At 38.1% G+C, this 24775-nt stretch overlaps 1 protein-coding gene across 1 annotated transcript in view; it reads right to left on the reverse strand.

The window, feature by feature from the left end:
- Nucleotides 1-24775, reverse strand: part of LOC150079255 (calmodulin-binding transcription activator 1-like) — a 927385-nt gene that overhangs the window by 356964 nt on the left and 545646 nt on the right. Inside the window, exon 7 of the mRNA XM_090383006.1 lies at nt 19921-20062. Coding sequence (XP_090239132.1) covers nt 19921-20062 — 142 coding nt within the window. The remainder of the gene's footprint in view (nt 1-19920; nt 20063-24775) is intronic.

The following is a 24775-nucleotide window of genomic DNA, read 5'->3' on the forward strand; positions in this document are numbered from 1 at the left end:
GATTTATAGATATAACATCAAAGTGTATTTATTATTCCTGGATGTTTAATGTACATAACGAACTCACTTAGGCTTGCTTTGTCACCAAGTATATGAAAGAGAGTCAGAGGAGCTAGCAAGTTTACTAATGATTGGAAGATGATGGTACGAATGGCCGAATAGGATGGACAATCAATCAGGATGTGCCTTACTATAAGTTGTATCTGACAGATAGAGCATGGTGGGGGGGGGGGGAGAGATCTTCTCTTAGAAGTAGATGTCTGGGTGTGAGAAAGGTATGCCCAATGCACAGACATGTGAATATAAATTCTTCCCATCCATTTATACACATACTAGAATGGCATAAACATAGATCCTTTTTAATTCTGTGGAGTTTATTGCAAGGTTGGTCCCTCCAAAGTTGTGTCCAAATGGAAGTATATTTGGTATGAAAGACATCTCTTTAATCTGTAAAAGGTACGAACTGGAAGTTATCATTGTTTATTAGTATCTGGATTTTTTGCAACATGGTCTGCATGATTATTTCCTGGGATTCCAACATGGCTGTGAATCCAACAGATGGAGACTTGTTTTTTTCTGCTTTACAAAAATCGCTGAGTTGTTTTTTAAGATGTTGAATCAAGCAGTTTGAGGAATATTTGCTATTCTGTAGAGCTGCTATTGCACTAAGGGAGTCAGTATAGGTTATATCAGGAAGAAGCTGGTACTTATTAATATCATCCATTGCTAGTTTAATAGCATTCAGTTCAGCTATGAAGATACTGCAAACACGAGGCAAGGAGACAGATATAGTGTATTCCAGTAAAATTACTGTGACACTTACTGAGTAGTTCGATTTTGATCCATCCATATAAACCTGATGACTGTTTCTATTTTAAAAACTGTGCAGTGCGTGGAGCTTCTGTATAATGATTGGCGATACGTTTTTTTTCTTCAAGTTTGTAAGATATGATATCGACAAAGGCATACTTGGCAGCCAAGGAGGTTCTGAATTTATATCTACTGCAGAAATGGGCTGGAAATGTATTTCCCAAATTCAAACTAAGTGTCTGAGATGCAGCCCTACTGGTTTATTTTCATTTGGCTTGCAATCATAATTATGTGTCCACAGTGGATCATGAATAATGGACCAATTTGGATGTGATGGTTGACTATATATTTTTGCTGCATACATGCACAATAGGTAATCTTGCCAAAGGTACAGCAGGGGTTCCAATGCATCTGCATACAAGCTGTAAACTGGTGAAGTTATAAAGCTTCTAGAGCTACGTGGAGAGCACTATGGTGAATGGTATCTAGGTGATGTTACTCTGTCTTGCTGAAGCATATACAGGAGATTCATAATCCAATCGAGACCTAATTAATGTTTTATATAATTGTAGTAATGTGTTCCTGTTGGCTCCCCAGGCCATTGAAGATACTGTGCACAAGATGTTAAGTTTTGAGAGGCAGCTAGTTTGAAGTCTTAATGTACGTTCATGAAAGTTTAGTTTCCTATCTAATGTTAAGCCTAAGAAGGAGAAATTTTGAACAACAGGTAGAGAAAATTATTTAAGTATAAAACCGGTTCAGGGTGAAGACTACGAATTTTACAGAAGTGTATATCAGCTGATTTTTTCTCAGATATTCTATATCTATTATTATTTGTCCATGCTTCTATTTTGTTTATGGGTAATTGGAGCTGTCACTCAATTGTGTTCAAGCTTTGTGATTGAAATGAAATGGAAAGATCATCTGCGTACATATAGATTTCCAGTGAAGGCAGTATAATTTTTGTGATATTGTTCACCCTAAGGGCAAATAGGGTTGCACTTAAAACTAAGCCCTGGGGGGACTCCTTCCTGTTGTATATGTATTGTAGATAGACAGCCTTTATATCACACCTGAAATGTTCTGGCAGTAAGGAATTTCTCTATAAATTGGGGTAGTTTTCCTCTGTATCCCAACTGAAATAGATCTCATAGGATTCCAAATCTCCATGTTGTGTCAAAAGTGTTTTCAAGATCTAGATTTACCATCCCCATATGCTGTTTTCTCATAAATAAGTTTCTAATATTTGTTTCAACTTTTACGTGTAGATCAAGAGTTGATCTGTTTTTCCTAAATCCAAATTGGTGGGGTGATAAAACATTCACTTCTTCCAGCAACCACGTAAGTCTGTTTTGCACCATTTCTTCCAAGGATTTTCCCTAAGCAGCTGGTCAATGAAATAGGGTGATAATTATATGTATAGGAAGGATCTTTTCTGGGTTTGGGAAATGCAAGGACAATTGCATGCTGCCATATGAATGGATACAAGTTGTTCTGAAAAGCTGGTAAGATATCTAGACAATCAGAGTTTAAGTGTTGTAATATAGTATATATAATAAATGTCATCAGGACATGGTGTGTTATTAGATAAATTTGTAATAATTGTAAGTAATTCCTCTTTTAGGAATGGTAGATTGTATGATTGAGATGTAGTGGAAGAGAAATTCAACTTACTCCATTCAGCTTGTTCTTTATATTTTTGAAAATCAGTGCTGTAGCTTGTAACTGCTGATGTAGAAGCAAAAGATTCAGCCAGAATTTCTGATATCACATCTGTTGAGGAAACGTCCTGCCCATTCCAACAGAAAATTGAAGATTGTATACTTGGATATCTTCTACTCTAGTCCGAATTTTTTTCTACACCAAACTAGGACTCGAGTTCCTAGTAAGTGTGAAAGCAAACATGATCCAGGAATTTTCATTTGCCTTTCTCTGAATTTGCCTCGCTTCAGCTTTGGCTTTTTTATATTTAATCAAATTCACTGTAGTTGGTTATTTTTGGAATTTATTCCATGCACAATTTTGTTTTGTTTTTGCCATTGCACATTCTGCATTCCACCAAGAGTTGTACTGTTCCTGCTTTGTCCTCATTTGAGGTATTGCAGCTTTTGAAGCTTCTAACAGTTGGTCATTGACATATATGACAGCATCATCTATTGGGAGGGTTTCTATTAATTGCTTATCCAGCTGGATTAATTGCATATATTTACTCCAATTAGCTTTTTTAAAATTCCATACTGTTCTGGTTTCTTCTGCAAGAGTCAATTGTGTCTGTATGGAACATACTATTGGAAAATGACCACTGTTGTAAGGATCATTTAATACAAACCATTCTATGTTGGGATAAATTGAGAACACTGTTCAGTCTATTACAGAAGTGATACCTGTAGCCAAACCAATATAAGTGTGAGATCCAGTGTTCAGTCAATTCAGGTGTTGATAATCTAGGAAAGTTTTGATCAAGTTACCTCTACTGTCTGTGTGAGAAGATCCCCACAAATGATGATGGGCATTCATATCTCCCATGAGGCAATAGTGAGGTTGAAGCTGCATAGTAAGATTGTTTAATTCCGATCTGGAGAGAGAAAGATTTGGTGGAAGATAAAGGGATGAGATTTTTATAGAAATTCCAATGGCTATTCTCACTGCTACTACTTCTAAGTTGGTTTTTAATGTTATTTGCTTAGCTGGTATATTTGTATTCACCAAAATTGCCATTTGGCAGTTGTATTATCATTTCTGTCTCTCTTCATTCTCTTCACACAAATTTCAAAACATAGTTTTGAAATTTGGGTGAAGATTGAGGTGTTAGATGGGTCTCCTAAAGCAAATGCAGGCTGGTTTGTATTGCTGAATAATGTCTTTTATTTCATCTGATTTTCCACATAAATCAAGATAGTTCCATTGTGTAATTTGCTGCATTATTTAGAGCTCGAGACTATTGAATCGGACTGCACTTTTGAGTTTTTTCGTTTATCATTTTTGGATTTGTCTTTCTTTGGAAAAACAGGACAGGGTGTATCAATATCTTCTGCAGGGTGAAGTTCTAGTATGTTCTTTGCCTGTTCATCGGTATCCATTTCGTCTATGTTTGCATGTTTTTGATTACACTGTTTACTAGATGCTGTCTGCTTTGTTTTCGAAGATGTTAATTCTGATTTCTGTTTTCTAGAAAATATCCTGTCTTTTAGCACTGGATGTTTCATATGAAGTTGTTTTTGTCAATAACAGTATTTTACTCCAATCCCTATTGTTTGATTTGGAGGTATTACCACCTCAGTTTGAGTGGCTATAGTTTGCTGTTTTACTGCTGAAGCATAAGAACATAAGGGTTCAGTTGCAAGTATCTGTTTTCTTGCTTCCAGATAAGACACTTTATTTTCTATCTTGTATTTCTTCATTTGTTTTCCCAATATACACATTTCGCATGTCTTTGAAAAAGCAAGGTGATTTCCACAACAGTTTGGGCAGCATGGTGAAGTGGAGGTGCAGTTTGCTTGATTGTGTTCTTTTGATACACATAGCGGACAGATGGGATCACTCCAACATGCTGCCTCAGAGCATCCATAATGCTGACAGTTGTAATGCCTTATTATATTTGGTATATATGGCTGGATTTTGCAATTTAAATATCCTGCTTTAACTGTATAGGCAAGAGAAGGATTGTTAAAGGTGAGAATAATTGATTGGGTTGGAGTGAGAATACCATCTTTCTTCATCATTATCCTCCTTAACCCCAGGGGCTCATATTTGTCTCCCCCCCCAAGCTAGCAGTTTTCCGACCCACCTAACCTGGCAGTGTTAGGTGGGTCGGAAAACTGCTAGCTTGGGGGGGGAGACAAAGACCAATAGATTGACAGTAGCCACTGGCAGAGGTGAAAGAGATTCTTGCACTGCTTCTATTAGAATGAGCAGAAGCCTGAAAAACAAGATGCATGGTATTTCAGAGACTGCTGGGAGCCATTGCGGTACAAGTAAACACATGGGTTGTGTTAGGGTAGCTAAGAATAGAAACAGGTGCAGGTATACTTGCGTGTACACCAATGCTAGGAGTTTAGTAAATAAATTTGATGAATTTGAGGTATTGCTCAAAACATCGAAGGCAGATATTGTTGGGATATCAGAGACGTGGTGTCACACAGATATAAGGGATGCAGAACTGCAATTTGGGGAGTACAACGTCTACAGAAAGGATAGACAGGATAGGAAGGGGGGAGGGGTTATGCTATTAGTTAAGAAACACATAAAAACCAAGGAAGTGAAGCCAGTCGACATTGCTGGACAGTGCAGTGTGGAGTCAGTTTGGTGTGACATAAACACTGGGAGATCAAAATTGAGAGTGGGAGTGTGCTATAGGCCTAATGACTCTGATGAGTATAATAAGGAACTGTACAGGGAAATAGAGTGGGCCAGTAAATCAGAGTGTCTTATAATGGGAGATTTTAATTTCCCAGATATTGACTGGAATTTGGGGGCTGGTTACTCACACACTAGCAGGGCTTTTGTGGATTTATTGGATGATTGTTTTCTACATCAGCATGTTCGGGAGGCAACTAGAGGGAGTAATACTCTTGATTTGATTATCAGCAGTGATTCTTCATGCATTAAGAATCTGCAGATAAATGAACCACTAGGTGGCAGTGATCACAGTGTGCTGAAGTGGGATTTACTCAAAGAGGTAACTACCATTAGGGGTAAAGGGAAGGGTTATTGCTTCCGTAAAGGCGACTACGATGGACTGAGACAGTATTTAAATTCTATACAGTGGGACCAACTGATGATATTACCAACAGCAAATTCAAAATGGGAAGCATTCAAAGAACTTATCTTGGAAGCTACTAGGCTTTACATACCAACTAAGAAATATTGTTCAAGGTTTAGGCCAAAATGGATGTCAGATGAACTAATGAGGCATATGGCAGAGAAGAAAAATGCATGGGATACATACAAATTAACACATGACACAGAAGCCTATGATAGATACAAGTTGATATGCAACCAAGTTACAAAGGAGGTTAGGCAGGCGAAGGCAGATTACGAGAAATCCTTGGCAAGGGATGCAAAGAAAAACAGCAAAGAGTTCTTTACTTATGTAAACTCTAGAAGGAAGGGGATGAATCAGATTGGTCCACTTGATATTGATGGGTCAAGTGTTGATGATCCTGCTCAGGTAGCTAACAAACTAAATGAATATTTTGCATCTACATTCACACATGAGGAGTTATTCAGTGAGGGGAATGCCAGAGGTGTATTCAACTCTAGCAGTAAGCTACAGAATCTTGAAATAACTGGGAGTAAAGTAGAGGAGAAACTGTTGAAGATAAACACAAGAAAGGCACCCGGGGTGGATGGGATCTATCCAGTTATATTAAAGGAGGCAGCAAAGGAAGTAAGCAAACCCTTAGCCATAATTATGAGAGCTTCCTTGGACTCAGGAGACGTACCCATAGACTGGAAATGTGCAAATGTGACCCCAATTCACAAAGGAGGATCAAAGGCTGACACAAGTAATTATAGACCTGTGAGCCTAACTTCTGTTCCAGGAAAAGTAATGGAGGCACTGGTTAAAGAAGCACTGCAGGATCATTTAGACAAGACTTCAGTTATAGCTCAGACACAGCATGGTTTTGTTAAGGGGAAGTCTTGCCTGACCAACTTGATTGGATACTATGATGCAGTCACAAAAGAACTGGATGCAGGGAATAACTTTGATATTATATACTTGGATCTTAGAAAGGCTTTTGATACTGTTGCACATGGAAGACTGCTACACAAATTGGATCAGTGTGACATTGGAGGCAAATTGCTGCTATGGATAAAGGGGTGGTTGAGGGGGAGAAGACAGAGAGTGGTAATCAATGGACACTGCTCATCGTGGACTGATGTTATTAGTGGAGTCCCTCAGGGCTCAGTGTTGGGTCCATTATTGTTTTCTGTATTTATAAATGATATTGATGATAGTATATCGGGCTTAATGTCCAAGTTTGCAGACGATACAAAGGTTGGCAGGGTTGTCAAGGACACTACTGACACTATGCTGCTGCAACAGGATCTGGAAAGGTTGAGCAGATGGGCTGAGAGGTGGCAAATGAAGTTTAACATTGACAAATGTAAAGTACTACACATGGGAAACAGCAACCCCAGAGCAACGTATCAACTCTGTGGTACTACACTGACAGTGGTAGAGAATGAAAGGGACTTGGGGGTGGTTGTGCAGGCAGATATGAAGTTCTCTGAGCAGTGCAGACGGGCTGCAAGAGTAGCTCATGGAGTATTGTCAATGATATACAGGAATTTTTCCAGCAGGGATAAGGAGGTGATTATTCCATTGTATAAGGTGATGGTCAGGCCACACCTAGAGTACTGTATACAGGTCTGGAGGCCTCATTTCAAGAAGGATGTAGAGCTGCTGGAACGAGTACAGAGAAGGGCAACAAGATTAGTGAATGGAACAAAGGGGTGCTCTTACAAAGAAAGGCTTAAGTTTTGCAAATTACAGTGTCTGGAGACTAGGCACCAGCGAGGTGATCTGATAGAGGTGTATAAAGCCTTGAATGGTTTAAGCGCTCAATGCTGATGGGATTCTTCCTCTAGCTCAGAAAAATCACCTGAGAGGGCATAAATTCAAATTGAGGAAAGACAGACGTAGGATAGACGTGCGGAAATTTGCCTTTAGCCAGCGGGTGGTTGGTTGGTGGAACAGACTTCCATCCCTTGTGGTGGAGGTTGATAGCCTAAATAGGTTTAAGGCTCAGCTGGACAGGTATTTTGAACGAACAGAGGGGTGAAGTGGAAGTGGGTTTTTTTTTTTTTTTTTTTTTGGCTGATGCTGCATAAGCTTGCTTTCTTGCATCAAATGCCTCTACTAATGCTAATGCTATATCTGGTGAGCTCACATCATGTGATACCTAAGCAGTGTCACTCGCGAGAACTAACTAAATAAATAAATAAATAAACCACTGGACATAAGCTGAAGCTAAAGAAATCCACCTCCATAGATGGATGATGTCGCAGATAAATATTTTTCATACTGCATCGAGTGTGGCACAGGATAAAGTCACTTGCGTTCAGGCCTTAGGCAGAGGAATTGGTTCGAAAAGTTGGAGACAGTCTCCCAAGCAAGATAGTGGAGCACTGTCCACCATAAGGCTACCACAAGGGAAGGGCAAGACCATCTAGCCCCACCAACTGGAAGTGTTTCCTGTACAACTGCACTAGTGACCACCCAGGAAGGAAGAAAATGCCAAAGCATGAAGTGGAGCATTGAAATGAATACATACAACATACGAGCGTACTATGACATAACCAGACTAGAGACTGATATGACAATGTATAGATTGCGACTACATACTGAGTGGTTGGAACGATACCTGGATATTCAGGACACCGAACAGCGATTAGCAAACCAAAGAAGGACCATTGTCACGAAGAACCTAATAGTTCCTGCCATCTTGGAAAAAATTAAGCAGGATGTCAGCGATCTGCTACAAAGCACAAAGAATATGGTCAATATGGAACCAGAGGAGGAACAGCATACCATGGAACCAGCGGAGGAACAGCAAGAAGAAATACAACCCAGAGTAGCTGAAGTGGAAAGAGACGACATCATGCTATCCAGAATAGAAGACGAGTTGAAGAAGGCCCTAACAGAATTCAAAGGAATGGACCCCACAAGAACCCATGTGATACCAAAGCAGAGGCCAAATAAAATCCCGTGGAGAGTAACAGACCACCTCGATCAGGAAATAATGCCACATTACCATGACAACAATGGTGCAACACTGGAGGCTATCCACACAGCCGTATACTGCGCTGCCATAGCAGCCACTAGGATTAATGGAAAAGAAACGACAGACTAGCAGCAGAAGAACTGAAAACAGAAGGAACCACCAACTTGGGAAAGAAGACTTCAGCAGAAGATAGAAGAATTAGGAGTCAAGATAGGTCAGTTGAGCCAATACCAACAGGGTAATATTAGTAAGAAATTGATTGGAAAGGTGAAGAGCATCCTCAAGAGAGACAGCGTCCACAGCAAACATGAGACTAGAAATCAGAGAATAGGAGAATACTGGACACACTGAAGCAGAACCTCCTTGCACTCAGCAAGAGACTACACCGATACAAAGAGAGCTCCCAGAGGAAAATAAACAACAAATTTTTGATGAGGGCCAAAGAGCCTTCTACAGGAAACTGGGAGAACATGAGAAAGCAGGAAACGGACCACGCAAGAAGACGATCAAAGAGTTCTGGGGAAATATCTGGAGCAGTGAAGTAAGACATAACAGCAGAGCACCCTGGATAGAAGTAGAATAGAAGAAAACGAAGGACATACAAGAGATGAGAGAGAGTGGGAGATTCAAGAAGAAGTAAAACAGTCGATCAGGAACACCCACAACTGGCGAACCCTGGGAATTGATAACATCCACAACTACTGGTACAAGAAGCTCACCTGCACACACAAGCACCTAGCAGAGCAGATCACTTGAATGATAAGGCACCCGGAGACAATCCCGAAGTTTCTCACTGAAGGAGTCATATATCTGAAGCCTAAAGAGGAAGACACAAGAAACCCGGTGAAATACAGGCCAATCACATGCCTCCCAACGATGTACAAGATTCTGACCAGCTGCATAACTAAGAAGATATCAGACCACTTAGAGAGAGAGTCAGAACATAACAGCTGACCAGCAGAAAGGATGCAAGGAGCAATTAACCATAGATGCCACAGTTATGGAGCAAGCCTTCAAGAAGCACCGCAACCTATACACGGCCTACATCAATTACCGCAAAGCCTTCGACTCCGTACTTCATAGCCGGCTAATAGAGACCCTGAATATCTACAAGGTCAATCCGATAGTGACAAACTTCCTAGGGGCAACAATGGCAAAATGGAGTACCACTATTAAGGTCGAGAACATTATAACCAGGCCAATCTCCATTAGAAGAGGAGTTTTTCAGGGAGATGCTCTGAGCCCACTATGTTTTGTCTAGCACTCAACCCACTATCCACCATGCTCAACGGCAGCCAGTATGGATATAACCTCAAAAAACGGAAGAAAGAACCTGTACACCCTCACCCACTTGATGTACATGGATGACATCAAGTTCTACATGGGAACCGAGAAGTAACTCCAGCAACTACTCTGGATCACTGAAGAATTCAGCAAGTACATCAGGATGGAATTTGGTATAGAAAAATGCAAGACCCACACACTGCACCAGGAAAAATTAGTTGGCCGAAACTGCCAGCTGCTGACTGGCAAAGAGATCAAAGCTATTACAGAAGGAGAGAGCTACAAATACCTAGGGATTATGCAGGCTGAGCAGTTAGAGCACAAGGAAATCAAGAAGTGCCTGACTGAAAAATATCATCAGAGACTCAGAAGCCTGCTGAAAGCAAAATTGAATGGAGGAAACACAGTTAAAGCCATAAACATCTATGCAGCTCCAGTACTAATATACACATTCCGGGTCATAGATTGGTCTAACACCGAGCTAGAAAATATCATGCGAAAGACAAGGACAATGATGACCAAGAGTCGCGAACACCACGCGAAGTCAGCAGTGGAGAGAATAACAATACCTCGGAAAGAGGAATGAAGAGGCCTGATAGAACAACAGAATACAGCGATAGTTAAACTGATGGATTACTTTGAGAACAACACAGCACCACTCTATCAGGCCATAAGGAAGATAGATAATTGATATATCCCACTCAACCTAAGCGAAGAACCCCCCCGCCCAGACGGTACAAGAAACAAAGTTAGAAAGATGAGCAAAGAAGACACTCCATGGCAGACACTACAATGACCTTCATCAAGATCACATCGATAACAATGCATTGCTTCCAATACATGGCTCACAAGTGGGACGCTGTTCCCCGAGACTGAAGGATTCATGCTGGCCATCTGAGACCAGGTAATCAATACCAGAAACTATTAAAAATACATCGCAAAGGAGCCCGGAATGTCAGATGACACATGTCAATGATGCCAACTGGCCTCAGAAACAATCCAACACATCACTGCAGAGTGCAAGGTGATCACCCAGACTGAGTACACTCATAGACATGACCAGGTAGCCAGGATAATACATCAGAAGCTAGCGAGGAAATACCAGTTGACCAAAGAAAGTGTACCATACTACAAGTACGAACCTCAGACAGTACTAGAGACCCGAACCCACAAGCTGTACTGGGACCGTGCTATAATAACGGATAAGAACATCCCACACACCAGACTGGACATAACCCTTGTGGACAAGGTGGAAAAGGCTACCTACCTGATTGACATAGTGGTGCCAAACACTAGCAATGTCCAGAAAACCCATGAGAAAAAAATTAGGAAGTACACGAACCGGAGACACGAGATCAAGGAGATGTGGCATATGCAAGAAGTATCAAACATCCCAATCATCGTGTCAACAACCGGTATGGTACCAAAGACTCTACATAGCAGCCTAGTAGCAATAGGTCTCCCAGAGAACACCTACAAAGAACTCCAGAAAGTCGCAATCCTGAACACCTGTAGGATAGTCAGAGATTTCCTCAACTGACAGTAACACCAGACATTACAACCACCCTGTGTACTTGGTAGCAGTACCGTCATAGAGTGGAAACCCCCAATCAGGGAGAAATAATATAAGAGCAACAACAATAATAATAATAATCTCCAGGTAATTCTCTAGTGGGGCAAAGACAACTTAGTTGATTTCAATCCTTCTAAAACTTAGTCTTGTCTTATGTCTCGCAAAAAGGTGACACTCGAATTTCTAGGGAAAATGATATATCTCTTTTGGGGATTACCCTGACTTCTAACCTCTCTTGGCATTCTCTAGTGGGGCAAAGACAACTTAGTTGATTTCAATCCTTCTAAAACTCAGTCTTGTCTTATGTCTCGCAAAAAGGTGACACTCCAATTTCTAGGGAAAATGATATATCTCTTTTGGGGATTACCCTGACTTCTAACCTCTCTTGGCACAAGCACATTAGAAATATTGCTTCCTCTGCATCTAAAAAACTTGGTTTTCTGTTTTGCTCTCAGCATTACTTTTCTTCCAAACAGCTGTTCACTCTGTACAAATCGCAAATCCTCCCTACCATGGAATATTGTTCCCACATCTGGGGCGGTGCCCCCAAAACCTCCCTCAGGCTTCTAGATTCCATTCAGAAGAAGGCAGTTAGGTTAATTAATAACTCCTCTCTAACTGAGTCTCTCCACTCGCTGTCTCATAGACATACTGTTTCTGCTGCATGCCTCTTCTACAGATATTTCCATGGGCACTGTTCTCGTGAATTGGCTTCTATAATTCCCACTCTCTCTTTTAAAACAGTGAGAACACGTGCCGTCACCAGCCAACATCCATTTACTGTCCAACTTCAAACTCACAGAACCAACTTTTCATCTTACTCGTTTATTCATTCAACTGTCGTTTTCTGGAACAACCTTCCTTCATATGTATTTCCTGAAAATTACAGTCTACAGAAGTTCAAGTCTAATGTCAACAATTATCTTATTTTGCCTTCTCAACCTCCAACCCAAGTACGGTACTAAGTACTATAGGTTCTAATACCTCTTGTGTTTGGGGTTTTCATAAAAAAAAAAAAAAAAAAAAATCACTGTATCTAAGTCATTTCACTGTTTAAGTGAACCTGCTACATTTTCTTAACATTTCTGTATGATAATTGGAGACAAAGTCCTCATACATTTATTTGACAAGCAGTGGAAGACAAAGAATGATGAACATTCCTGTTGCTCTTTATCAGTATGCAGTCCTTTTGACTGTTATGTGTCATGGTCTGCTTCATTTATTTTAGAGTTTGATGAATGCTGAGGCTTAATTGGGGGGTAGTTTTTGCATTCCATGTCTTAATCCTTTTAGCCCTGGGTTCCTCCAGGACAGATCTTTCCTCCCAAATATCTAACTCTGCCATGTGGAGGCAGGAATGGTGTCAACCAGTGACCAAGCAATCAGAAGGTAAGACAGCAGAATAATACTAGCAAGAAAGCAGTAAAAATGTTTTGAGCAAAGAAGGGTTTAGGAAAGGCTAGTACTTGCACTAGAAAGACACTAGTAAATCACACTAGAGCAATTGTTTGGTACTGGGGACTATCCTACTCAGTGAAAACATCTGGAGATATATTCAAGTCATTATGGTGAGTACTGTAATTCCATTAAAATTTGTTAACTTTAGTAACTGTTCAGATTGTTCTGGTTTAGCAGCTTCAATCAACAAGTCTCCAGACTGAAGGTGTTCCACTATATTTCGGGAGCCAGCAACAGATATAGACTCCTTATCTGCACCGGCTGTGCAGATAAGGAATGCTCCTGGAACGTTGGTTTTTCATTACTTTGTGTTTCTGTCTGCAGCCTCTTTGGAATACTGTAATCATGTTCCGTGAAAGTATTAACAGGTTTTGAACTTGGAGGCCTTAATTTGCTCTAAATTCTAGTGGAAATTTCTAGTGTTCATAGTAGCTAGTAACCCATGAGAAAAAAATGTTCTCATGAAAAAAATTTCTTTAGCCAGCTAGGTTTCCAATCCCACTGCATGAAGGCAGGAGTGGTGGTGCCACCATTGACAAACAGGAATGAATGAAGTTAATGCATTGCAAGTAAGATAGAAGTATGTTGCAAGCAGGGTAGTAGAACACTGAAAGTTTGGTAGGAGCATGCTGTAAGCAAGAATAGCAGTGCACTGCAAGCAGGTAATGCAGTAACATTGCAAAAAAACACAGTCAACTTTCCTGTAAAATCACAGGAAATTCCACAAGAAACGTGATTGCTGGCCTTTCTGGCACTAGGGCCTTCTGTTCTTTAAAATGAGATGTCAAGAGCTCTGCACCAGATTTGGTTAGACCCAGGTCCCTCAATAAGTCATCCAATCCTTGCTGATTATGGAAATGGGGCGCTTTACTTGAACAGGTTTCTGAGTCATAATTCAAATGATCCTGTTAACAAGATTCACATCCAATTCTTAAAACTCTTCTCTGGAAGGTAAATTTGAAATTGGCAGGTCTTAACTATGTGGCACCAGAACAATAGGGATGGAATGTGGGAATATACTATTGCTTTTCAACATGTAGCAATTTTAAAATTTGATATAGCTACCACAAAAAAGTAGCAGTTATCACATTTAGCTCCCTCCATATTTAAAGTACACTTAAGACCATAACTATGAAACCTACTAATGTTCATCAGCAACTCTGACAGCAGAAATGAGGTAACTACAACTTGATCACCCATGCACATTTGAAAATAGGCTTCACATGCACTGCAAAACTTGGTGACACTAACAATTTTATGCTTTAACTACTTTGGATCTATATAATTTTAACAAATGTAGCAGAAATAGGTTGGTGATAACTTTACACCCTTGCTTGTAACCATAACCCCAGGGGCTCACATCTTGTGAGTATGGGCTTGGCACACCAGGGTCCTGAGATGGATATCATCATTGTCCTCTTTCTTGGTGATTCCCTTCTACTTTTGACTCTCTCTCTCTCTCTCTCTCTCTCTCTCTCTCTCTCTCTCTCTCTCTCTCTCTCTCAGGGTAACTCAGGAGTTTTTTTTTTTTTTTGGCTGGTGCAGCATAAGCCTCAGGCTTCCTTGAACCATGTAGCTAATAATAATAATAATAATAATATATGAATGCTACAGGCTCTTATATATCACAGTATTAATACACACTTATGTAATACACATAAATGTCATAAACCAATGACACTGTTGGTTTCAGCATACAAAATACATATACAAAACAGTTAAACATAAACTTTTGATGTAATGAACTTAAAATATAAACAACTTAAGCTGGATTGCAGAAGTTTTCTTTAGCCAGCAAGCTTGTTGATTATTGGAATAAATTTTCTGCGTGGGTGATTGAAGCTGACAGCCACGACACCCACGGAGACAACCTGGGGAAATTCAAAGATCATCTAGATGGATACCTACATGAGGAGAGTGTCTATTTTATTATTATTATTTTTTGGCTGGTGTAGCAAAAGCCCTTCAGGCCTCCTTGCCCAATACTAATACTAAGGTATGGTATAATTTTAGTTGATGACCAATCAAATGAAAGTTGTCAACATTTCACCATGTCATAGGGAGCCACACAGTGACATATATAAATGGTTTACCACAACTGAACTAACATAATCCAACCTTATGATATAATGTGATATGCAATAGGTTTTACTGCAATTTTTTGTCACATATCAGTTGTGCCATGCATGTCAATATTGAATATTCTCTGAGATATAGCATATTATTACTTTCACTGCATGATATGATGGATAATTAAGAGAAACTTGCTTCACAGTCCAAAGGTGTGAAGGTTCTGTACGAAATTAAACAGCCATGTGACTGCCAAAAGCCTTTTCCAAATTTAGACTCACCATAACAAGATGTTCATTTCTAATAAATGCATTTCTTATACATGATTCTGCCTTAGTCACAAATCTAATGTAAACCAATTTTGTTGAAAACTATATCATATTAGCAATGCAAGTTTTGAAGGTTATTATAGACAAATTAAAATGATATAAAAGTGGAGGAACATGTCTGTGTTAAAGAGAAAATTTAATGTGATAAAAGTTTACTGCATTACAAAAAAATCATGATTCATTTCTGTTGGAACATTCTTGTCAACTATCCTCAGTGAAACTCATATATTACTGAAGAAACAAGAACAAGAATAAGGAATGATTGCAAGAACCATTGGCAAGGTCTACAATTGAGCTGAACAACCTCTAGTCCAGAACTGATCATCTCTCTTTTGACACAGATGATTGTAAAAAGTTTCCTCCAGCAGCAGACACCTACCATCTCATAATGCTGATATGTTTGTGACATCATTTGAATAGCAACAGACTTGCAGCAAAAAGTAAGAGAAAAGTTCCAGATAACATCTGTTATAAAATGTCCTTTGCATTAGTATTAGCCATATAGTATAATGAAGCCACAGGCTTCTGTTGGTTGGCACCTTTGTAGCCAGGTGGGCAGAAGCAGCAGTGCTTCTGCCCACCTGGGGCAGAATCACGGGCTCGTGGTTCGAGCCCGTGAGCCACCAAATACGGAGTATGTGGAAAGATCAGGGAATGACCACTGCATATCCCCGGAGCAATATGGCCTTAGTTGCTAATGCTCCTAAAAACCAAATAACAACAAACAACAAGCTTCTGTTGCACTGGCCAAAAAAAAAAAAAAAAAAAGTGCTACCTCCTCATGTAGGCAACTATCCAGTTAACCTTTGAATTCCTTCAAACTGTTAGCCTAAACTACTTGCAAAAAAAACTTATTCCAGTAATCAATAACTTGTTGGCTAAAAGAAAACTTCCTATAATGTAGTCTAAACCTCTTCCCCTTGTAATTTGAATTTATGGCCAGTAGTTCAGGAATTCTTTATAACAGTGAAACTTCCATCTTCATTCATTTTACTAACCCTCTCAGAGCCTTATAAACCTAAATTAGGTGCACTCTAAGGTGCCTGGTTGCCAAACTCTGTAGTCCACATAATCGAAGTCTTTCCTCATACAGTTGTCCTTTTGCCGATTTCACCATGAGAGCTGTTCTACTTTGGATCCTTTCAAGAAGTCTTTTTTCAAAAGAGGTTTCCATACTTGGAGAGTATTTCAAATGAGATTTTACAATTACCTTGTACAATGGGATTATGGCCTCCCAATTTCCACAGGACGTTGTTTGATAAATCATCAATAGGATAACATGGGCTTTCCTGGTTGCCTTTTACACTGCTCAGAAAAGTTCATACCTGCCTGTACTGTAACCTACAGATCCTTTTCTTCGTCTACTGTTTCTTATTCAACCACACCAAGCATATAAGTTATTTTGGGATTGCTATTTCCCAAGTGTAAGAACTTGCATTTTTCTGCATTAAAACATAGCTACCACTTTTCTGACCATTCCTGAAGCCTGTTCAAGTCATCCTGAAGGAGTGCTGATAGGCACTGATCATTAAGACTCTCCTAATCTTTATGTTGTCTGCAAATTTTGACATCACACCCATTATTCTTTCATTGATGTTGTTTATGAAACTCAGAAACAATGGCGGTCCAAGAATTAATCCTTGGGGCACCCCACTTCTGACATTAGACAACTCTGAAGAATATCCATTAATCACATCTATCTGCCTTCTGCCTGCAGCCACCCTGCAATCCATTTTAGAATCTTTCCAGTAATCCCAACATGTTCCAGTTTATACAGTAATTTGTCATGGGGGATCGAGTCAAACGCCTAAAATCCAAATAACCTATGTCAAAATTGTTCCCTACATCTAGTTCATGAGTAACTGTTTCAAAATAGTTTGCCAGGTTACTTAAACATGATTTTCCCTTAACAAACCCATGTTGTGTGTCCTTCAGAATGCCATTTCTGTCTAAATATCCCTGTATTGTACTCTTAATCACTGCCTCTAAGATTGTCCCTACCGCTGAAGTCAGACTAGCAGGTCTGTAGTTACTGACTTCACTCTTTTAGAACTGCCTTTATACACTGGCAATACATTGGCATTTCTCCAACCCAAAGAATCTTTCCCAAGTCCAAACATGTCCTCATAATTAACCTTAATGGTAAAATACACTCTCTGGCTGCATCCCTCAATATTACTGGGTATATTGTCATCAACTCCAAAAGCCTTACTTGCCTTTATGCTCAAAAGATTTTCAAATAAACAGTCATTTATAATTTCAAAATTACAAAGTTCGTATAGCTCAGCCTCACTTGCACAGCCTCTTCTGCATGAAGGGTCTTTTGTCAGTAAAGACCAATGCGAAGTACCTATCCACTTCATGAGCACCAGCTGGGTATCAAAGACTTTCCCACACCCAGTGCACAAGATTTTGATCTGCATGCATGAAAAACTCTTTGTCCTTATTCTTTGCTCTTTTAGCCAGTGCTGTCTCATACTCAGCAACTTCCCTAACTTTATCTGTGGTACTATTACAGGTATAAGGTATGTTCGTGTCAGACGGCACCTGGGATTTCTCCCATCTCCGCATTTTTAATGAATACTTTGTTGTTCTTTTCATTGTTCTGTAACTTTCCCGTGCTGTCTTTTTCTGCTTTATTTGACTGGCGAGCTCCATATTCATCGATCCTGGCATTCTCTTCATGTTATATTTTCTTAATGGTATATATGCATTCATGGCTTCCCTAATTATTGCTTTGAAGGTATTCCATGATTCTAGCATATTCACCCTCCCTCTGCAATCTGCCCAATTAATAAATGCTGTGTAGTGCCTTAAACTGCCATAGTCCCCTTTTCTGAAATTAAAATCGGTCTTTACCTTTAACTACTGCAACATCTTTCTTCATCTTCCAACTAATAACTGCATGATCACAACACGCCAATGTTTCCTGTACTTTGAATCCTGTGATGTCATCTGATTTGTGAGTAATGATGAGATCAACAATATTCTTAGTCCTAGAATTTTTTCTAACATGCTGGTATGAATAATAATCATCTAGTTTGTTTATTTAAAAATTTTGTTCCTTATGGTGAGTTTCTCTTCTACTTATTCCAATCAATTAGGAACAGATTGAGTCACCTAAAATAAAATATTCATAATTGCTTTCCCGTTCCATCAGCACGTAGAAACTCTTGTCATACTCTTCAAAATATTTTGGTCTGTATATTACTTCCCCTCTCATTATGTCTTTGCTTCCAGCTAACTCACACCACACAGATTTTATGCTGGCAGAAGTAACTTCTAACTCAGCAAAAGCTCTTTTCACATTCAGGTTGCTTTTGATAAGAAGCAGCCTGATTCTGTCTGTGGTTCATCCCATTATTTCTAGTTCTTCTTGTCATTGTTGTTTCCTCAGAAATGTATATATTTCACTGAAGATAATTAGTAAAATGTTCCAAAAGGAACATGTGAATAAGTGTACTATAAGTGAACTTTTTGTAAATTCCCATATTAAATTATTTCTTTAATGGTGAGTGCTTTCACTTATTATATTATAAAATCAACCTCTTTTTTTTTTTTTTTTTATGTATGAGCTTTTGAGACACTATAAACATGAATTTCTTCTGCTTCCCCCCCCCTCCCCTCCAGCATCTTCGCTAAACAACTAGCTAAGGAAACTGCTTGGAGCAAAGTGATGTTTTCTTGGTTTTGGGATAGCAACTAGAAAAAAATACCTCCATGAGTGAGTGAGGAACTATATTTCTGGCTCTGTAGAGCTGTATTATTCAATTATTTTACATAATTATAATATAATACATAAGGACTGGCTGCACTATTGGCTGTTTTGTAGGGAGAATCCAGGAACTCTGACATCATTAAAGGACAATTATATATTAAAATAGTTTTGTAAATGGCTTAGACTAAAAAGGTTTTTAGGACTGAAAGCCTCAGACTATGGAAAATTCACTAATAAAACAAGCTAGTGCATAGCATCATTTTAGTTTGCAGTAAATCACCGAAGTAGGCGAAATGGCATTATTTGTTATATCTCATATTAGGAATGCCTTCACAATGACTTACCCTGATATTGCACTACCTCAAATGAGAAATGCTTCGCCAGTAGAGAAGACTAATGTTACTTATTCTCGGCAGATATCGTATAGTATCACCAGGGTACCTACCTGCCTACCGATGATAGGCCAACAAGCCTTGAAACAGTGCCATCTTGGTGGTGATATCTGCCAAGAATAAGTAATATTAGTCTTCTCCACTGGCGAAGGGTTGCTCATTCGAGGTAGTGTAATATCAGGGCAATTTGTTGTGAAGGCATTCACAATATTAGATATTTGTATAACAACGATGATCCATTTCACCTACTTCGGTGATTTACTACGAACTAAAATTATGCTAAGCATTAACTTGTCTGATTAGTAAATAGCTTACCAAAACAGAATAGTATTATTAATGTGGTTTTGGTGAAGGTAAAGAAAGCCTGCACGAGAAATGTCGGATAACTTACGCGGAAAATTAGTTTCACAATACGGTAACTCTAGCGCTGCTCAATCGGTAAGCAGACAGTAGATGTTATCAGTCTGGAGTTTTGCTTATTATTATTATTATAGGACATTTTGATAATTAGTTGTCAATTAAATATTTTTATTCTGAAAATTTCATTGATACTTACACATTGGTTTGAGCTGGGAGACAAGCTCCTCTTTTGTCCATTCCTTTTTGTCAGCACAGTAACTGAGACTAGGAGTAATGAGCAGCTTATTATCATCACTGTAGGGAACATTGAGATAATGGACCAAAACAATATCTGGATTCTGGAAAGTAAAAAACAAAACTTTCTTTTAATTCAACAAAGAATATGTTGAATTAAAACAAAGGTAAATAATAAAAGAAATAATACATACACGGAATAGTGATAATGCTCAGTCAAAAACTGACTTTTTATTGCACAGAACTGTTGTCAGAGTGATAATACTCAATCAAAAAACTCACTTTTTTATTGCATATTACTGTCATATATCCACAGATTTTTTTTCTCCCTATAATGTCAACCACAAGTAAACTGCAAATTTCCCAATCTAGCATATTTCTTTATGGAGCAATATTTCCGTATTGCTGTCACTGGAGGGAACCAAGAGTCACCAAGGCAGGCAGCAAGATAGAAAAATATAGCACAAAGAAGCATTTATTATCCAATTATTTCGACACCTGCATTAAAATATAACTCCATGCCTTTCCTTCTTTCTAGAAATCACTTTGGTATTAAATGAAACTGTCCATAAAATTTTGTAACATTACAAAATTCCAATAGAAGAGTTAAACAGAATGACACTTCTGATAAGTTTAGTGAATGAAAGAATTTCTTTTATACAGATGTGAAATTTCATGAGGTAAAGAAACTCTTTATGACACATGAACTATTGGATGACTTACTACCACAAGTTAGCTGGCCCACTAATTAAACACAAAAAGATAAAAGTAAATAAATGGCTTCAAACAAAAGTGGGGAAAAAAAAAACTTAGGACACTAAAAAATAATAGCATACGTGAACAAAAATAAACTTTGTATAAAAAAAAGATGTGACTGTTTGAAACTCTTCATAAGCTTATGTGGGTACTATAGTTATTGTCCATGTTTATGGTGATAACCAGAAATATACCTACTTGCTACTTAGAAGTATAACCATAGGATCTGGCACCTTGTGTTGAAGTGTTAAAGCTGGGATCACAATTTCAATTTTTCATTTTCATTCAAACTTTTGAATGAAATTAACAAAATATGCATTCCAGAAACCACATATTGACCTGACTTACAATTAAAAATATTTTGTCAGCCACTGTAGTTCAATTAGAATTGTCATTTTTGAATAATAAAAAAAAGACCAATTTCAAAACAGCATGGTGCTTAGTGAAATAAAGCTATGAAAAATCTTAAAAAGTAGAAAGTCACCTTCTGACTAATTCACAATGTATTTTAATAACAATAGTTCAATAGAAGGAGGAATAATGAATATGAGTAGCATTAGTTTCAAAGACTTATCAAATTCATGAGAGTTACATTTATGTATACATATAGAGTCTTATAAGAAAATATATCTTTAACTAAATTTGAAGAAATAATATTTGAATGAGATATTATAATTAGTGGCTGCAGTAATTATTGTAATTTGTGAATTAAAGTAAATGATTCAAGTAATAATCTACCTGTATTTTGCATCTGTTGATATAATGGTTCAAAATGAATTGCGCATGCCAAAGTATTATTCTTGACTGAACAGCACAAGCATTTTCTTTAAAATCTTCAGGTGTGTGGTCATTGAACATAACAGACGCAAGGTGATCCCACAGTATAACATATTAGAAGCAATATGCAATACTAATCTGAAAAAATAAGTTTCCACTAATGATGAATGGCAGATACTTTTTTTGGCATGTTTAACAATGACCATGAACAGTGGTATAAGAACTATTCCACACTTAGTTTGTTGTTTGTTAGTTGGTTTTTAGGAGCATTAGCAACTAAGGCCATATTGCTCCGGGATATGCGGTGGTCATTCCTTGACCTTTCTGCATCTTCCGTATTTGGTGGTGACGGGTTCGAACCCCGGTCTAATCAAGAAGCGTGTGCTACGCACTGCTGCTCCTTCCCACCTGGCTACGAAGGCGCCATCCACACTTAGTACACAGTGTTCTGGAAGTTTGTGTATCTATCACTAAATGTGATATCATCTGCAGGTTTGCTTTGACAAACCATTCACAAAACTGAATGCCACCAATTCATATCATCCTAATACTAAAATAAAATATAAATTCTCATAAAATATAAATTCTCTATATTATGAGTTTAAAATACACTATAAAATATCAGTGTAAATACACCATAGTGAACTCATAATAAAAAACTACATAAGTAGTGTAAAGGCATCGATTTGATTGCATCTCATATTGTGACTATCTTCATGAGTTACCATGCACTACCTCAAATAAGTAACGCTTCACTAATAGAGAACACGCTTCTTGATTAGACCGGGGTTCGAGCCCGTGACCACCAAATACGGAGGATGCGGAAAGGTCAGGGAATGACCACCGCATATCCCCGGAGCAATATGGCCTTAGCTGCTAATGCTTCTAAAAACCTAATAACAAACAAACAAACTAATAGAGAAGACTATTGTTACTTATTCTCAGTGGGCACCACCCAGACGGCACCGTTTCAAGGCTAGTTGGCCTATTGTCGATGGGTGGGCAGGTACTCTGGTGTTGCAATTATGTCATCTCGCATATTGTGGAAACAACTTCACAACTGGGTTAGCATGATTGCAACACCAGAGTACCTGCCCACCCACCCACTGACGATAGGCCAACAAGCCTTGAAACGGTACTGTCTGGGTGGTGGTGCCCACCCAGACAGTACCGTTTCAGTACCGAGAATAAGTAACAATAGTCTTCTCTATTAGTGAAGCGTTGCTTATTTGAAATATTACAATACATGGTAACTCATTGTGAAGGTACTCACAATATCAGATACAATCAAATTGATGCATTTACACTACTCATGTAGTTTTTCATTATGAGTTCACTATGGTGTATTTACACCGATATTTCATAGTATATCATCCTAATGTAATCCTTCTATTCATAGATGATATTTGAGGCATTATTGGTGTACAGATGTCACTGAAGGTCTAATTTCACATGAAGCCTATCTCACCGATTATCGATTGTTTCTAGTAGTTGAAATTAAGCTTTGCTATTGAACTTAGTTGAATATCTTAAATCTTAAAAATATTCACCAACAGAAAGATATTAAAATTACGGTTTATTAGGAAAATGTAGTAAAGTTCTTGAACTGTCTGTCCTTGGCTAGGGCCAGAAGAATTGTATAATTACTATGGAAGAACAATATCTGCCTTTGAGGTGTGTAACTCTCTTGCATACCACTGCATGTTACTCTGGTATACATACAATATTATGTAAGCACCTATACTTTCCTGTGAAATTGGATTTACACGGCACCATGCCAAAGTGTTTATGTACATGCTACCTTAAAACAGTCAGTTTGGAATTTTGTGATAACAATTTGTTTCTAAGTAGCTTATATAAAAAAAGTAATCAGCTACAGTTTGAAGATTTTATGGAGAGGCAAATCTAGAAATTATACTTCCTAACTGTTAACCAGGTGCAAATATTTCTAATAGAACAATGCAGCCAATTATTAGAAGGAATAAGCAAAACAAATGGTTCTTTAAAGTAAAATAAATAAATTTTACTCACTATTACATTCCTTCTTATAATTCTTTTTCATCCTGAAAAAAAATCCCTGGGGTCACTTAGACCCCATGCCTGGTATAGGGTTAAATAGGGCTTTATACATTGATATATGAGTACAAGAATATCTGTATATACCTTTGGATACATACCTTTAATGTAGCATATATCCAAATATATCACATATATATTGCATACATGATTGAGACATGATTACATGATTGTAATACATGATTAATAGTAGTACATGATTGAGACTTCAAACTCATCACAAGTGAAGAGTTTGTAAATGTATTGAATCACAGAAAGCACACACAAAAAAATTAAACTCTGTAATCAGATGGTAAGGAAGGATATGTGTTTCCAATTAATGAAAAAAAATTAAACATTGTATTATATTTTATTTGAACTGTTTTACACCCGTGACCACCAAATACGGAGGATGCGAAAACCATAAGTAATGTTTCTTCAATGTTAAGTACAAAGTCAAATGATCAGGATGTTCTCAAGAGATTAAGTATAAAGAAAAGCAAATATGAAGATAATTGTACAAAATATCGATTTACAAACACAATAAAGAATGTCAAAAACCATGATGTGTAATCCAGTGATGATGTTTTAGAAAACAGCAACTTAACACCTACATTCTACTTTAGTATAATTTGGACACTTGACAGTTGCGGAAAATTCTTATAATCATTCTTTGCAATTCATTTAATTGAAATACAAGCCTATATTATATTCTACAAATGCAATTCTTAGAAAAACTGAACTTTTAAATGGCTAACAATAAAATCCAAGCTCTCTAAGTTAAAAATTCAACTCTTTAAGTCACAATAAGCAACATTTTTTAAACAATCATTCAACATATTTGCAATCAATGAAAAAGTAATGTCACCAAAACCCACCTTTATTCTCTCTCTCTCTCCCTGCCTCCCCCAATGGCTCATTCTTAACCCATTTACATATAACAAGTAAAAAAAAGGAAGCATGCCTAGGTCTCTGATTATTAAGGAGGTACTGTGCCTTCACATTCTCAAATACTACAAAGGATATAATATCTTTCTTTGGTTATACATGTATGTAGTTGACTATGCCACTCTTCAGACTGGCCCTAAAGATGGTGACTGCTGCATCAGTGAATGGCAGATTTTATATGCAGCCTTCATTTGCCTTTCTGATTTGAATTTGCATTCTGAGTGAATGGATTGGCTCTCCATTTTTCACCCAATAACCTAGGATATCAGTAATCTGAGAAT

The sequence above is a fragment of the Mastigoproctus giganteus genome, chromosome 10 (genome assembly GCF_048544385.1).
Source record: "Mastigoproctus giganteus isolate SK-2022 chromosome 10, ASM4854438v1, whole genome shotgun sequence".
NCBI lineage: Eukaryota > Metazoa > Arthropoda > Arachnida > Uropygi > Thelyphonidae > Mastigoproctus > Mastigoproctus giganteus.